The sequence below is a fragment of the Triticum dicoccoides genome, chromosome 7A (assembly GCF_002162155.2).
Source record: "Triticum dicoccoides isolate Atlit2015 ecotype Zavitan chromosome 7A, WEW_v2.0, whole genome shotgun sequence".
NCBI classification, from domain to species: Eukaryota; Viridiplantae; Streptophyta; class Magnoliopsida; order Poales; family Poaceae; genus Triticum; species Triticum dicoccoides.
The window spans coordinates 127,665,585-127,679,482 of record NC_041392.1 but is presented as its reverse complement, the minus strand read 5'-3'; the positions used below and the strand labels follow the sequence as shown (position 1 = coordinate 127,679,482).

The window sequence follows — 13,898 nt, the reverse complement described above, 5'->3', positions numbered from 1 at the left end:
GATAACGCCAACGAGATGAAGAACGCCGCCGATTTCTTGCGCCAAATGCGTGCCGAGCTCGGTCTTGGACAGCATCCTCCACTTCCGCTGTCCAGGCGTGAGCCGACGCCGCCGCCACCAACCTCGCCGCCTCCGCCTCCGCCGCCGGCGCCCGCGGCCTCCTCACCTTATGTGCCAATCGTCAGCACGCGCGAGGACGCGCTCTGGGCGGTCACGGCCGCCTCCGACAACAAGGCGATTCCCGTGGGCGTTTCGGTTGATACGACACTGGCTGATGCAATCGCAATCAGTGAAGTTCTTCTCAAAAGTCAGCTTCGCGTTGACAACCCAGAGGTTCTATCCAGCAAACTGGATCAAGCCACCTGGTTAATGGGGGAAATAGTCAATTGTAGTGAGCGTCTGGAGCAGCTCCAGAGCCTTTTACATTGCTCTTGGCTCCCACAAGATTGATTTTTCTTGGTTAGCTTGTGAACTGCAGAGTAGAAATTATTGCTTTTTTTACTCTGAAATTTTTGTTGGAAATTTCTGTTCATTATGCTCACTCGTAGTTCAGGATTTGCATACTTGTCTTTGTGTGCAAACTTACCATCAGAACGCAATATTTTGCATTTAAGCTCAAGCAATCAACTGGATATGGAGATTGAAATTGCTTTCAGGGTTCTAGTTGAGCCACTAAGAGATAACATTCCAACACCTTCTCAATTCTGATAGTCTCAATCATAATCAAGACGAGGATTCAGAACAAATATGTTTACATGCATTCTCAAAAAAAAAAACAGAATGATGAGGATTCAGAACTAATTTCTTAACAGAAGGAGCAGCATTCAGAAAAGAAACCAATAACAGAATGTTGCCAGCTTCTTTATGATCTAAAATCAACCACAAATCTGAACATTTTAAGTGGAATGGGCAAATGGAACAGCAGCCCGTTGCGTGTACAAGAGCAGCTAGATGTCTGGCACACTTAAATAATACGGAGGTCCACATTTGGTGAAATTATCCCATGAAGGTATTTCCTCTCCAATTCCCGAAACTTAAAAGAAAATTTTCTTTTCCCTTCATGATTGAGATCACGACCAATCGAGTCAGCTCCTTTAATCGTCAATATCTTCAGAGCAGGGGCATTTTCAACAACGTGCACTAGAAATTCAAGTTGTCCTGTTGTTCCCGAAAATCCTGTAATATGCAGGTTCTTCAGATAACTATGTGGACACCGTGGAAGGCTCTTGATAGGCTCCGAGACACGATGTGGGATGGCCAAAACACTAAACTGCAAAAGCGTGGCAGAGGAAACATGATCAAGCAGAGGCACAATTCATGGTTCGCTAATCGATCAAGTGAAGTCTAAGAGATAGGAGTATACTCACATGCATTTCTAACTTTTCAACAGAAGGAGCAGCCCTCAGAAAAGAGGCAAAAGATAGAATGTTGGCAGCTTCTTTATGACCAATTGACAGGTTCAAATGTAAATATTTCAACTGGTAAAACTTGCACGGATTTTCCATCAACAAAGGCATCTGAAAAATAGATAGTAAATGGTCAAAATAGGAGACAGAGAAATGTGATAAAACAATGTAGATATTAATAGAAATGTGAGACAACAGACCTTAAGAGTAAAATGAGCATGCAATGTCAGATCTTGAACACTTGGAAGCACTTTGGGAAGCACAGTCAAAGCATGCTCAACAGTTAACAGGGAATAAATATCAAGAAATGTGTGCTTCAGTTTGGGTGTATGCCCAAGGTCGATTGGATACAGACGTCCATAGAACAAGAAAGTTTTGAGTTCCACCGCATGGAGTACTATCTTGGTTATCTTGCAGTGTGCAACACGCAGGTATATCAGGTTTGACAATGGACGAGCTACTATCAGTTCATCATTCAAATGGCATCTAACCATACTGAACCACTCAAGATTAATGCAATTTGACAGCATGTCTTGAAGATCCTTCCGAGTGACATTTACCAAGTGCAAGTCAAGTGCTCTCAGATTCGGGAAACCGCTGAATTGAAGGGGTAGTTCAAATGATGCAACGCTAAGTTGAAGATGACGAAGCCGGGATATGCTTCTGTTGTCTAAAAGCTCGACCGGAAATCTGTACTGATCAATACGACCTTGGATGTCGACTGGTCCTAAATCAAGGGCAAGGCTCTCCGTCCGCGATGAAACAGCAAAAGCAACCCACATGTTGATATGATCCAGTACCCTCTTGTCAAACCCAAATTTGATCACGAGCTCTTCAACGACCATGCACTGATGCTTCTGCATGACTGCATTAACATTGTCAATGAATTTCTGAGTGTACTGTTCTCCCCCAAACACGCTGTCACTGCACACTGTGAAGCCATCAAATCTCAGTTTGGGGCAAACTCTCCACACGTCGTTCCATTTACTTGACAGAATGACGGTTCTTGCAGCTTCCTTCAGTGGCAATTTTGATAGAATCGTAGACAGCAGATCATCGGGAAGGTCTGCAAACTGAACCTTTGCTCTCGTTTTCTTAATGACTGGTCCGTGGTAGTAACGCCTCATTCTTTTTCTCGTGTGTGTTAGATCGCTGCCCATTTTGATTCTGCACACAAATGATGCCAGGTTAAGTATGAACAGATCGAGGAAACGAACATGGAAGGCCAGAACACATGTGAACTGCAGAACAGAGTGTTATTGTATTCTACTATCCCTCATGCCAGATAAAAACACCAGCTCTATTTCTAGCAAAACTATAAAACGAACATGTGAACTGCATAACAGAGTGTTGCTGTATTCAATACCATCTCTAGTTTCTAATATCCCTCATAACCAGATAGAACAGTCGGTCCATAAAGTTGTGTTTTTTTAGTGGAAGTTGTAAACTTTTCCTTGACAAACAAATAAACGAGCTCTATTTCTAGCAGAACTATAAAACGAAAGGTCACTTTTGTTAAATTTTACCACATTAACTATGATTTCGGGGATAGATCAGAGGATGGGTTTGGGTGTTTGTGGGGGCGAGAGGGTGCAGGGCGGATCTAGATGGCACCGGCACACTAAGACTGAAATTCGTGGGATTCAGTGGGGGCTGACAGTTAGCGCATCACTGGGTGACAAGAAAACTTACCACTGGCAAAGATTGGGGGCGCTGTTGAGACAGCAGCGGCGCGACGGCTGAACGGAACGGCGATGGGCGGCGACGCGGCAGATGAGTTTGGGGGCTGGGGTTGAGGCGTCCGCGGTGGCGCTACGCTAGCCTACGGCACGGAGGCAGCTCTAGGTTACGGAGGGTGGTATTTCAGAGCCTCGTTGGGTCCGATCCGATCCCCACTGGAGGTCGGTCAGGACAAAGGACTGCGACTGCGAGACGAGTCGGAGAAGGGAGGACGAAAGGGTGGACTGCTCTTCCTTTTTTAACTGGAGAATCTGAAGAGAATTTAGGAGATTTTTTCACCCTTGAGCAGTACACTTCAGTCTTGATTAGCACCGACAAGATGAACAGAAACCTATTTTACTGTTACTAGGTAATTGCCCGTGCGTTGCACAGGAACATATATCTTTTAACAACCATGTCGCTCTCTCTTTGTCGGGTATTCAATGTAACAGCTCGTCTCCTTCCAGCACTCACAGTTAAGGAGCACCAAGTAATTAAAAAACAATCAAATCGTTACAAATTGCTCTAAACACATAAGCCTAAAATTATATACTCCATCTGTTTCAAAATAGATGACTCAACTTTGCACTAACTTTAGTATAAATTTGAGTCATCTATTTTGGAACGGAGGGAGTATATTCAATGGTTTCTTGAGCCAACTGTAGGCTTTGCCCAAAACACCCCATAATAGTGTTATTGTAATTGGCTTTTTTACAGACTTTCGCTAACATGCGAAAAAACTCTATCTCAACAAAGGGATCAAATTATAACATGCAAATGTGCCAGCAATTCGTTCGCGCACCTAATCTGCCAAAAACAAATGTGGTTCTCATCGGTGCTTCCATCCTCTTGGAAACTCACTGCAGTAAGAAATGCAATTCCTTCCACCGATCTCACAAAAGTAATCATCCGACTATACATATTTCTGAACAAATGATGAGAAGACATGTTCCACTGTGACTTGGGTCATCTTCCACTCTTCATTTATTCCTTGATTCGAAAAGCTCCTCCTAAAGAGAGAGGAAGCAAATGTATGGATTTTCATATGCGGCTTAACTGCTTAACACAAGCAAACAGGAAAAACAATATAATTCCTTTCTAAAGGAAATGTGTATGGATTTTCATATGCGGCTTAACTGCTTAACACAAGCAAACAGGAAAAACAATATAATTCCTTTCTAAAGGAAATGTGTAATTAGTTAACATAAACCTTGTATTACTAAAACTTCATAAGCCACTAACAACCATACTAACCATTGCATATTTTGAGATCTTGATCTATTAGAAAGGGATGTTAATAAGATTCCAGTAACAAGCATACCTTTTGGAAAAATCAAATTTTGTCTGTACTATTATAAATTACCATAAGAAAACAGGGAAATGCATTTGTACATGGACACATGGGTATATGGGCTATCAACACCACACACTACCATAAAGTTGCTTTAGGACTGAAGATTTGGCTTAGCTAAATTAGTGTAAACCATTTTTTGCATATAAAGTTCAGATTACGAATCCCCATGCAAGCTTCAATACATAAATCATGCAACACTAAATACCCGACATATCACAATAAGCATTAACATTCACTACGTCTACAGTTGTTAGATCTCCGATCCCAACAATTTTCAGAAGGGCAACCATCAATCTTACCTGCATTGGAAAATAATCAGTACACATACCAAATCCCAAAAGTAATGGACATAACGCATGCAGCTTCCAATCCTTGTGTTGCAACAACATCTATTAATCAATTGATAATGGAAACTATGACAAATACTCATTCCTGTACTTGTATGTGTGGTTGTTGGGCGTTGCTGTGGTGTGCTTGAGGCGAGGCGTGTGTGGTGTATGGCTTTGTATAAACAGTTAAACACCCATATGCCTGTAAGTGTTTCGTCAGTACAAAAATAGCAAAGTCTGAATACCCTTATCCCCTTCTCTGTTCTTAGTCCTCTGTCTTCTCCTCTTCACGCATAGCAGATTGAGTGTTACAAAGTCAAAGAAACCCTAAGGATCAGAGGACATACGAACGATATTTCCATATTGTCTAATGAATATATTGCACAGCATGTTTATTCAAATACTCGTATATCACATCCACCATGTTTCTAGGAAGTGCTAATCAAGTTCATAGTAAGAGAATAAAGTAGGTAAGCATGTGTTTGCTCACCTCGATGCCAGTTCCATCTGAAGCATCAGCCTCCCAGCACCTCCCAGTTCAGTACTATGCGCACAGTTTGCTTCAAAGTGATCCAAGTGCACTACACCGAAAGGGAGATTCCAGTTTTCAGATAATGAGTTCGTGGCGTGAATTAACGATAACTGGTAACTAAACCAGACCTGGCCACCGCCGTCGCGGAAGAAGTCGAGGAAGCCGCTACATCCCGGATCCATCGCCCACCGTCCAGATCGACCCGGGCGCACGTCGTTGCCGATGAGCTGCTTCATGGTCACGTCCCGGATCCACCGCCCTCCATCCAAGTTGGTCCATGCACGAGAGAGAGGAGACAACGCCAAACGCACCGGCTCGTTGTCGATGCCGTGTCCAGAAATTGGTGCATGCGCTACGCACTGCTCGCTAGCGTCGGCGACGGAGAAGGGCGGCTAGGGTTAGGACCGGGAGGAGGGAGAGAACGCTTGCACAGATTTATTGTGCGTACAAGGAGGTTTCCTATTTTAGCGGTTCTTTCCTTGACTGGACATAACTAATCATACGTGGGATGGACGGCACATGAAAAACCGGCTGTGGGAGGCTCGACGAAACCGAAGAACGTAAGAGGGAAGAGGAAACCTTACGTTTCTTTTAGGTAGTAGAGAAGAGATAACTGTTTTTTCATTTCATTTCTTGATAAATTTGTAAGTAATACTTTTTGTGTGAGACAATGATACGCTAGCCCGTGCCCATGGCGGATGACACAGTAGCCAGCAGTGCCTTTCTCATCCAGCGTGACACCAGTTCTTTCTTATCCTATGTGTACACATTAACTAATGATATAGTAGTCAACTTGTGTCCTTGATTTACATTTCCTTGGATTTGGATTGTGCTTCTGCTCGCTATCATAGAGTGTTTATCTCCCAGGTTTCAAGCATCCACGCTTCTTGTCAGAGCTCTACAAATACAACATAATATTTTGCAAACACACTCGACGATGGAAAGAAGAAAAGGCATTGAGGACGAATCGTTGGACATAATTTACAACCAAAAAGTTACTCTCTCCTGTTCTTTTTAGTTCGTATATAAGTTTTGTCCCAAGTCAAACTATTTCTAATTTGATCAAATTTATAGGAAAAAGTACCAACATTTATAACACCAAATCAATATTGTTAGATTCATTATGAAATGTAGTTTCATAGTGTGTGTGTATATATATATATATATATTTGATATTGTAAATGTTGGTATTTTTTAACATAAATTTGGTCAAACTTTGCAAAGTTTGACTTGACAAAAATCTAATATGCAGAGTAAAAAGGATCGGAGGAAGTACATACACACATGTTCAGTTTTTTTTTAACGGAGGCAAAAAATTTGTCTCGTCCATTGATTAAGAAGAGAGTTTACAAGATTAATGCTCGAAAAAGAAGGTGCATTACAACAACAGTTTGGAAAACAACAAAGTTGTTATTCCCGCGCCATCAAATAACTCTGGACTTCTTTGACTCATAGGATAGGAATATCATAAGTATGAAAATTATAGGAAGTGAGATGACACATATTTCAATTTCTATAGGGAAAGAGATGCTATCTGATGTATAGGATGAGAATTTTTCAACTGAACTGGACTAATATTTTTTCCTTCGAATGTGAAGAATTGTTTCCTATCCTTCATAGGAATATGAAATAATTCCTACAAATCAAAGAGATTCAAGGGATATTTTGCAACATAATTCCTACCAAATTCCTGTAAACCAAAGGAAGACTCCAGTGTTTCAGCCCCGCGGTCACCCAAATCTTGGCCTCCTCATTGATGAGTTGCATAATATATTATGGCGGCGTCGATTTCTTCTAGAAAACTCATGTGTTTCTGTCCTTCCAGCATTTTATAATTCCGGGAGAAAATGGAGAGCTTCACATTTGGTGAAATTATTTCATGAAGATATTTTCTCTCCAATTCTCGAACTAGGGAACGGAATCTTATTAGCCATTTATCATCACGGCGAGCTATGTCAGGTCCATTAATCGTCAAAATCTCCAGGGCATGGGCACTTTCAACAACATGCACTAGAAATTCAAGTTGTGTTGTTGTTCCAGAAAATCCTGTAATATGCAGGTTCTTCAGATGATTATGTGGACACCTGGTAATGCTTTTAATAAGCTCTGAGACATGATGTGGGACACCAAAAACACGAAACTGCAAATGTTTGAGGGAGAAAACATGGTAAGCATAGGCATAATTCATGGTTAACGATTCAATCAATTTTTAGCAAAGTGAAGGTCGTTGTAGGAGATAGGAGTACTATACTCACATTCATCCCTAACGTTTCAACGAAAGGAGCAGCCCTCAAAAGTGAGGCCAAAGACAGAATATTGTCAACTTCTTTGTCATCTAAAATCAGCCACAAATCTAAACATTTTAAGTAGGAAAACTTGTAAGAGGTCTCCATCAACAAGGGCATCTGAAATACTATAAATAGTCATTGTGAGCGAGCGAGCGAGAGAGAGAGAGAGAGAGAGAGAGAGAGAGAGAGAGAGAGAGAGAGAGACCAGAAAAACAACTTGCATATTAAAGTGAAGTGTGAGACAGCAAACCTTGAGTTCAAAAGAAGCACACAATGTCAGATCCTGAACACTTGGAAGCACTTTGGGAAGTATAGTTAAAGCATGTTCAAAAGTCACTGGGGTATAGAAATCAAGAAATGCTTGTTTCAAGTTTGGAGCATCCCCAAGGTCAATAGGATACAAACGCCCATAGAAAATGAAAGTTTTGAGTTTTGCTGCATTGAGTACTATCTTTGTTATCCTGCAGTGCACAACACGGAAGTATAATAACTTTGACAATGGACAAGCTACTGTCAGCTCATCATTCAGGTGGCATTTAAACATACTGAACCACTCAAGATTAATGCAATTTGACAGCATATCTTGAAGATCCTTCCGACTGACACGTAACAAGTACAAGTCAAGTGTTCTCAGATTTGGAAAACCGCTGAATTGAGGGGGCAGTTCAAATGATGCAAAGCTAAGTTTTAGATGACGAAGCTGAAATATGCTTCCGTTGTCTAAAAGCTCGAGCGGAAATCTGTACTGATCAGTATGACCAAAGTAATCGGTTGGTGCTATATCAAGGGCAAGGCTCTTCGTCCGCGATGATACAGCAAAAGCAACCCATGAATTGATATGATCTTGTATCCTGCAGTCAAACTCAAATTTGATCATGAGCTCTTCAACAACCATGCCCTGATGTTGTTGCATTACTGCATTCACAGTCTTAATGAATTTTTGAGTGTATTGTTGTTCGTAAAACACATTCTTGGATACTGTGAGAACATCAAATCTTAATTTGGGGCATAACATCCACCTATCTTTCCATTTACTTGATAGAATGCCACTCCTTACAGCATCCTTTAGTGGCAACTTTGATAGAACCATAGATAGCATATCCTCAGGAAGGTCTGTAAATAGAACATTTGCTCTGGTTTTCTTAAAGACTTTTCCTTGGCAGGATTCATAGGAACCCATGTGTCTTTTTCTTGTGCATGTTAGATCGTTGTCCATTTTAATTCTACATGAAAATGAAGCCAGGGTAAGTACAATTATATCAAGCAAATGAACCTGGAAGGCCGAAATACAAGTACACTACACAACAAAAGGTTGTCCCATTTCATCACATTTATAGCTTCTACTATCCCTCATAATTAGATAAGAACAACCACTCAATAAAGTTGTTGTATTTTCCTTGATAAATAGCCAACGGTGCTTTCTAGCAAAAACTGTAAAATGGAACCATAGATCAGTACGATAAATAAGAGCATGGGTTTGTGTGGGCAAACATTTGATCTAGATCGTGTGCTCATTGTGCACGACAAACCCGAAGTTCATTTGTGGAAATTCGGTAAGGTTTAGATCATGATGGGATGACAAGAACATTACCAATGGCAAAGAATTGAGAAGGGTGAACTCTGGAGGTCCCTTGTTTACAAATCCACCATACATAGTTAAATAAGTATATACCGTTGGAGAAACTCTAGGTTTTGTAAAAGTTAAATAAATCTAGATCCTCTGATCCAGCTTGGTGGTTGGTCAAGACTCGGGAGCGGAATCGGAAAAGGAAGGTGGGAGGAGAAGGGTGAATCATGGAGATCCCCTCTCATGATCCATCTTGTGAAGTTAAATAAATCTAGATCGTAAGAGCAAGTAGGGATTACCTAATAAATCCAAATTCTCTGATCAAGATTTGAAGTCGGCCAGGACTCAGGAGATGAATCGGAAAAGGAGGTGAGAGGAGAAGGATGAGCTGTGGAGATCCTATGTTCCCAATCCATCGTGTGCAGTTAAAAATCAAGATCGTTAGATAAATTCTAGATTCTCTAAAAGTCAGGCCTTTAAAATAGCTCCTCCTATCACTCATAACCAGATTAGAACAACCACTCCATAAAATTGCCTTATTTCCATTGCTAAAAACTTGAGCTAGCAAAAACTACAAAGCACAACCATAAATCAGAAGGATAAATCAGGGCGTGGGGTTGAGTTTTTGTGTACGCGAGAGGGTGCAGGGCGGCAACGAAAAACTTACCAAAGGTGAAAGACTCTGGATGAGGTTGAGACAACAGCGAACGACGATAGAAGGGGAACATCGATGAGCGGCGACGCGCTTGAGTTTGGGGGTTAGGGTTGAGGAGGCGGCGGCGGCAGTGGCGGACCTAGGTCACAAAGGGGTATACTCGTACTATATATAGAGAGAGAGCGAATTTGGGTTAGATCCAGATAGAGTGTCACTTTCTGCACACACAAAATTATTGGAGGGCCGGGACTCAAAGAAAAATCAAAAGAGGAAAGTGTGAGGAGGGTGAACCATGGGGATCCCCTATGCCCAAATTTACCGTGTGCAGTTAAATAAATCTAGACCGTTAGATTAACTCTAGCAGATTTCCCAAAATGTTGAGCCTTTATAGTGGGTTTAAAAGGTCTTCTAAAAAATAAAGGCTCCAAAGCAAGGGTATAAAGTCAAATTATATGAACTACAGTCTTTATATTTCTTCTTCCATGTAGGGCCCACTTATCAGTGAGTTATCATTTCTTTTTTATCCTTGCCCATCTTGGCCATACGCCCATACCGCATGCAAATTGTCTCCGGTGGAAGCCTGATTGTCCGAGGTGGCCAGGTCGTTTTTTTTAGAAAAGGAGGAGGACTCCCGGTCTCTGCATCTAGACAATGCATGCAGCCACTTTATTAATTATTCACACAAGACATCACAAAGTCATACAATAGTAAGACTAAAGCCACCGTCTAGGCGACATCTGTCGTTACTCCTATCCAGTTGATGAAAGGATGCTGATAGTCTGGGCCTAATACCAGCCAAACCTAACATCTAAGACCTGAGGTCCCAACCAGGACTCCTGCCGGGTATGGGGCACCCACCAGTCCGACGCATTCCTCAATCAGGACGTCTGCCGGGTATGAGGCCGCCGCAGCCACCTGCCACCAATCCATCTTCAGTGATGTAGTACTGCATCTACCTTGCCCAGGCGTGCCGCGATGAAAGCGAAGGGAGTGCGGCGTAGAACTCCAGGTTCTGGCGAGAGAGGGAGGAGGCAGCGGCAGAAGATGGAGGAGAGACATTAATGCATTCACCAACTCGGAAAGAGTGTTGGAGGGATGGTCGCAAAGTTGTCGGACATGGCGAACAAACAGGGTTCCATGTTTCCCTCATAGGAAAAATAGATCAAATGTACATTTGGTACATTTATTTCACCTTATACTTACTTCATAGAAAAAAAAATCAAGTTTAATATGTTGTCGCAACAATGAACTTTTTAAAATCGATAAATGATTCTATGATTCTACATTTGAGAACAAAGTTCTGCCTATTAACAGGTAATTAAGAGCATCTCCAGCCGTTGGCTCCCCAGGAGGCGCTAAAAATCGTCCCTGGAGGCGCACCGGCGCAAACCGCGTGCTGGGGTAATGATGCACCCAGTCGCGGTGCCCATGTTTTTTTGAAAATTTTAATTCCGGCACAAACACGGCGCAAATTCAACTAAATTTCGGCGAGTTCGTACGTATTTAAAATATTTTACAAAAAAGAAAAAAAAAACGCTACTACGCTGCTCCTCGTCGTCTCCCTCGCCGCTCCTCGCTGCCCGCCGCCCTTGCAGTTCTACATGTCGAGGAGGCGCTAGAACCGCGTGTAGTCGCCGCCGCCGTCGCCGCTGCCTCCTCCGCGTCCGCCGTCCCTGCTGCAACCCTCCCCCGGTTGGCGCGGCAGGTTGGACGATCCGGAGGCGTCCTCGTCGTCGTCGCTGTCGAGGATCACGACGTCGCGCTCGTCCTCGCGCCCACGTTTGCGGGCGGCTATCTCCTCCAGGGCCTGGTGCTGCCGGACCATCTCGTCGCGGAGGTGGTCGTCCACCACCCCGGCACCCCACGTCGCTGCCGGGACCCCGCCGACGCTGATCCTCCACGACCCCGGCTCCCGCATGTCCGGCGGGAACGGGTACTCGGCCTCGAAGAGGAGCCGAGTTTCGTCCTCGTGAAGGTGGCGGCGGCCGAAGCCGTTCGCCGCCGCACCGTCGCCTGGGAAGCGCTTGGACATGCTTTGAACTGGAGACGGCGAGAGGAGGGAGAGGAAAGGGGGAGAAATGGCGCTGTGGCGGTGGAGACTCTGTGCGTGTCACCGGCGCACTGGGGGTCGGCTTATATAGGCGGAGGCGCCGCGCGTACCGTGGCCGCCGCGTGTACGCGTGGCAGGTGAGGGGACGCGCGTCGTCCGGTCACTGCGCCGCCCGTGAGGCGTCAATGGAGGAGGCTGACCGGCGATGAGGACGACGAAGCGGCGAGAAGAAAGACGAGTCGCTGGCAAGGAGGGCCCGCGGCTGTTTCGCGTCAAAAACGATTCGCCCGGCGCCCCCGAGCGCCCCCCAGCGCGTCGGGTTCGGGTTGGGTCCGCCGGCGCCAATTTCAGCCCGAGCCGGCGAAAAATGGGTCCTTGGGGGCGCGACTGGGCTGATTTTTCGGTGCCGGCGGCCGAAAAATCGCCTGAAGGGCCTTGTTGGGGGCGTGGCTGGAATTGCTCTAAGCTGCATTGCCACTTTTTACTGATTAGAAAGATTGAACGAAAAATATGAAAAGAAAATTTATAATGGCAAGACACCCGTTCAAAACTATGACCTATGAGGTGAATCTTTTGTACTAACTGGTTTCTTGATAATAGTCAGTGACTAATTAAAAATTAGATAATGGGAGGCGGTGGTGTTTCCCAGATATCCAACACGTTGTCCTCCTGATGATGCACGTCAAAGAGACAGTCGCCCCCAACGGAGAAGTCGCTAATGGCGCCACCGCCTTGGCTCCCACGCAGCGCCAGCCTCAGGTCATAATTAGGGCCTTCATACACCGAGATGGTGTCATCCTTGGATGCCAAGAGCTGTCCGCCGTGCACGGCAAGCTTTGAAGTATTGCACTTGAAAGTGGAACTCATCTTGCTTTGATGTAGCCACTGCACGTTTCCGGAGTTGCCCTGGATACGAATGTCGAGTAATCCGAGATCATGGTACTCACTGATCAAGCAGACCGAACTCTCGTCCTCCATCACGGCTACATCCACAACCCGTGTGTTCTTCCCCTCACAGGCACTCTCAGGCACTCTCATACCACCACGACCATACAACGCTCATATCCCAGGAATCTACCAGAGCCATGGAAAACGACAGCCAAACGCTGGCCACCATGAGCGTCTTGGTGTTTGGCAGCCATTGAAGCTTCTTGGTGCTGCCCATCTTACTTTCGGGGTTGAAGTGCAAAAAGGAGCCTGCCTGCTCGTCGGTGATGCAGTCCCAAGCACCGAAGCCGTAGTTGTCATAGAGGCTTCTTCCTCTGCAGCTTGCAAACATTTTTGTTTCCTGGTCGGAGGCCAAAGCTAGTGTGTCAAGGTCGACACTCTCGCCTAGGTTTGATAATCGGAAGTGGTGAGTTAGGTCGCCGGTAAGCGCTGAGAAGTGAGAAAGCAGCCATGCCCAGGCCGCCGACGAGGAGCATGGAGGGGCCTAGGTAAACCGCATCGCGGACCCACGACACCGCAGGTGTCAGGCAGATCGGCCGGCGCTGCTCCAGCATCCAGTTGTACACCCGCGCGGTGCTGCCGTGCGTGTACGTGTGCGTGATGCAACACCCACCATCGGGCACCGCGTGGACCACCGGGTGGTCAACCGGCACCCGCCCTGGTGGCACTGAAGCGGCTGGGCGGACCCTCTCGAGATCGAGCTCGCCCGTAGTAGTTCGCCTCGCAGAAGAGCACCTTTTCACCAGAGTCATGGTTTTGCTTCCACAAGAGGCATGGGTGTGATTTCGCGAGAAGCACGGGCGTGCTTCTTTCGGAAAGGGAAAAAAATCGTGCTCCCGGTTTGATTTTTTCGCCCGGTTTTTTTCGTCCATTTTTTTCATGAAAAAAAAGTTCGTCAAAACTTATCAACATGGGATCTAGTTTTGAAGATCTCGACGCGAGGAATCCAATGATGAAAACGGTTCGAAATTTGAATGCGCAGCTTAAAAGATAAAATGTTTTGAATAAACGGTTCTACGAAAAAAGGGAAAACTCTCAGGTTGCGACAAA

General features: G+C 44.8%; 2 protein-coding genes across 3 annotated transcripts; both read right to left on the bottom strand.

The window, feature by feature from the left end:
• Positions 1-680: 680 nt before the first annotated feature.
• On the bottom strand, positions 681-3,369 carry LOC119331310 (putative F-box/FBD/LRR-repeat protein At5g62970). Its single transcript, XM_037604476.1, has 4 exons — positions 3,099-3,369; positions 1,607-2,573; positions 1,368-1,517; positions 681-1,270 (listed from the first exon to the last, which is right to left on the bottom strand). Exons 2-4 carry the CDS (start codon positions 2,564-2,566, stop codon positions 965-967), a joined length of 1,416 nt encoding a protein of 471 aa, XP_037460373.1. The 5' UTR covers positions 2,567-2,573; positions 3,099-3,369; the 3' UTR covers positions 681-964.
• A 3,341-nt stretch (positions 3,370-6,710) lies between these two features.
• On the bottom strand, positions 6,711-9,971 carry LOC119332160 (FBD-associated F-box protein At5g56370-like). 2 transcript variants are annotated; one of them, XR_005160835.1, is made up of 4 exons: positions 9,863-9,971; positions 7,879-8,851; positions 7,596-7,693; positions 6,711-7,480 (listed from the first exon to the last, which is right to left on the bottom strand). XR_005160835.1 is itself a non-coding variant. In XM_037605326.1 (4 exons), the coding sequence occupies exons 2-4, from the start codon at positions 8,842-8,844 to the stop codon at positions 7,091-7,093; spliced, it is 1,506 nt and encodes a 501-aa protein (XP_037461223.1). In that variant the 5' UTR covers positions 8,845-8,851; positions 9,863-9,971; the 3' UTR covers positions 6,711-7,090. The 2 variants fall into 2 exon arrangements, 1 of the variants encoding a protein (XP_037461223.1); XM_037605326.1 differs by having other exon boundaries at positions 7,596-7,745.
• Positions 9,972-13,898: the final 3,927 nt, after the last annotated feature.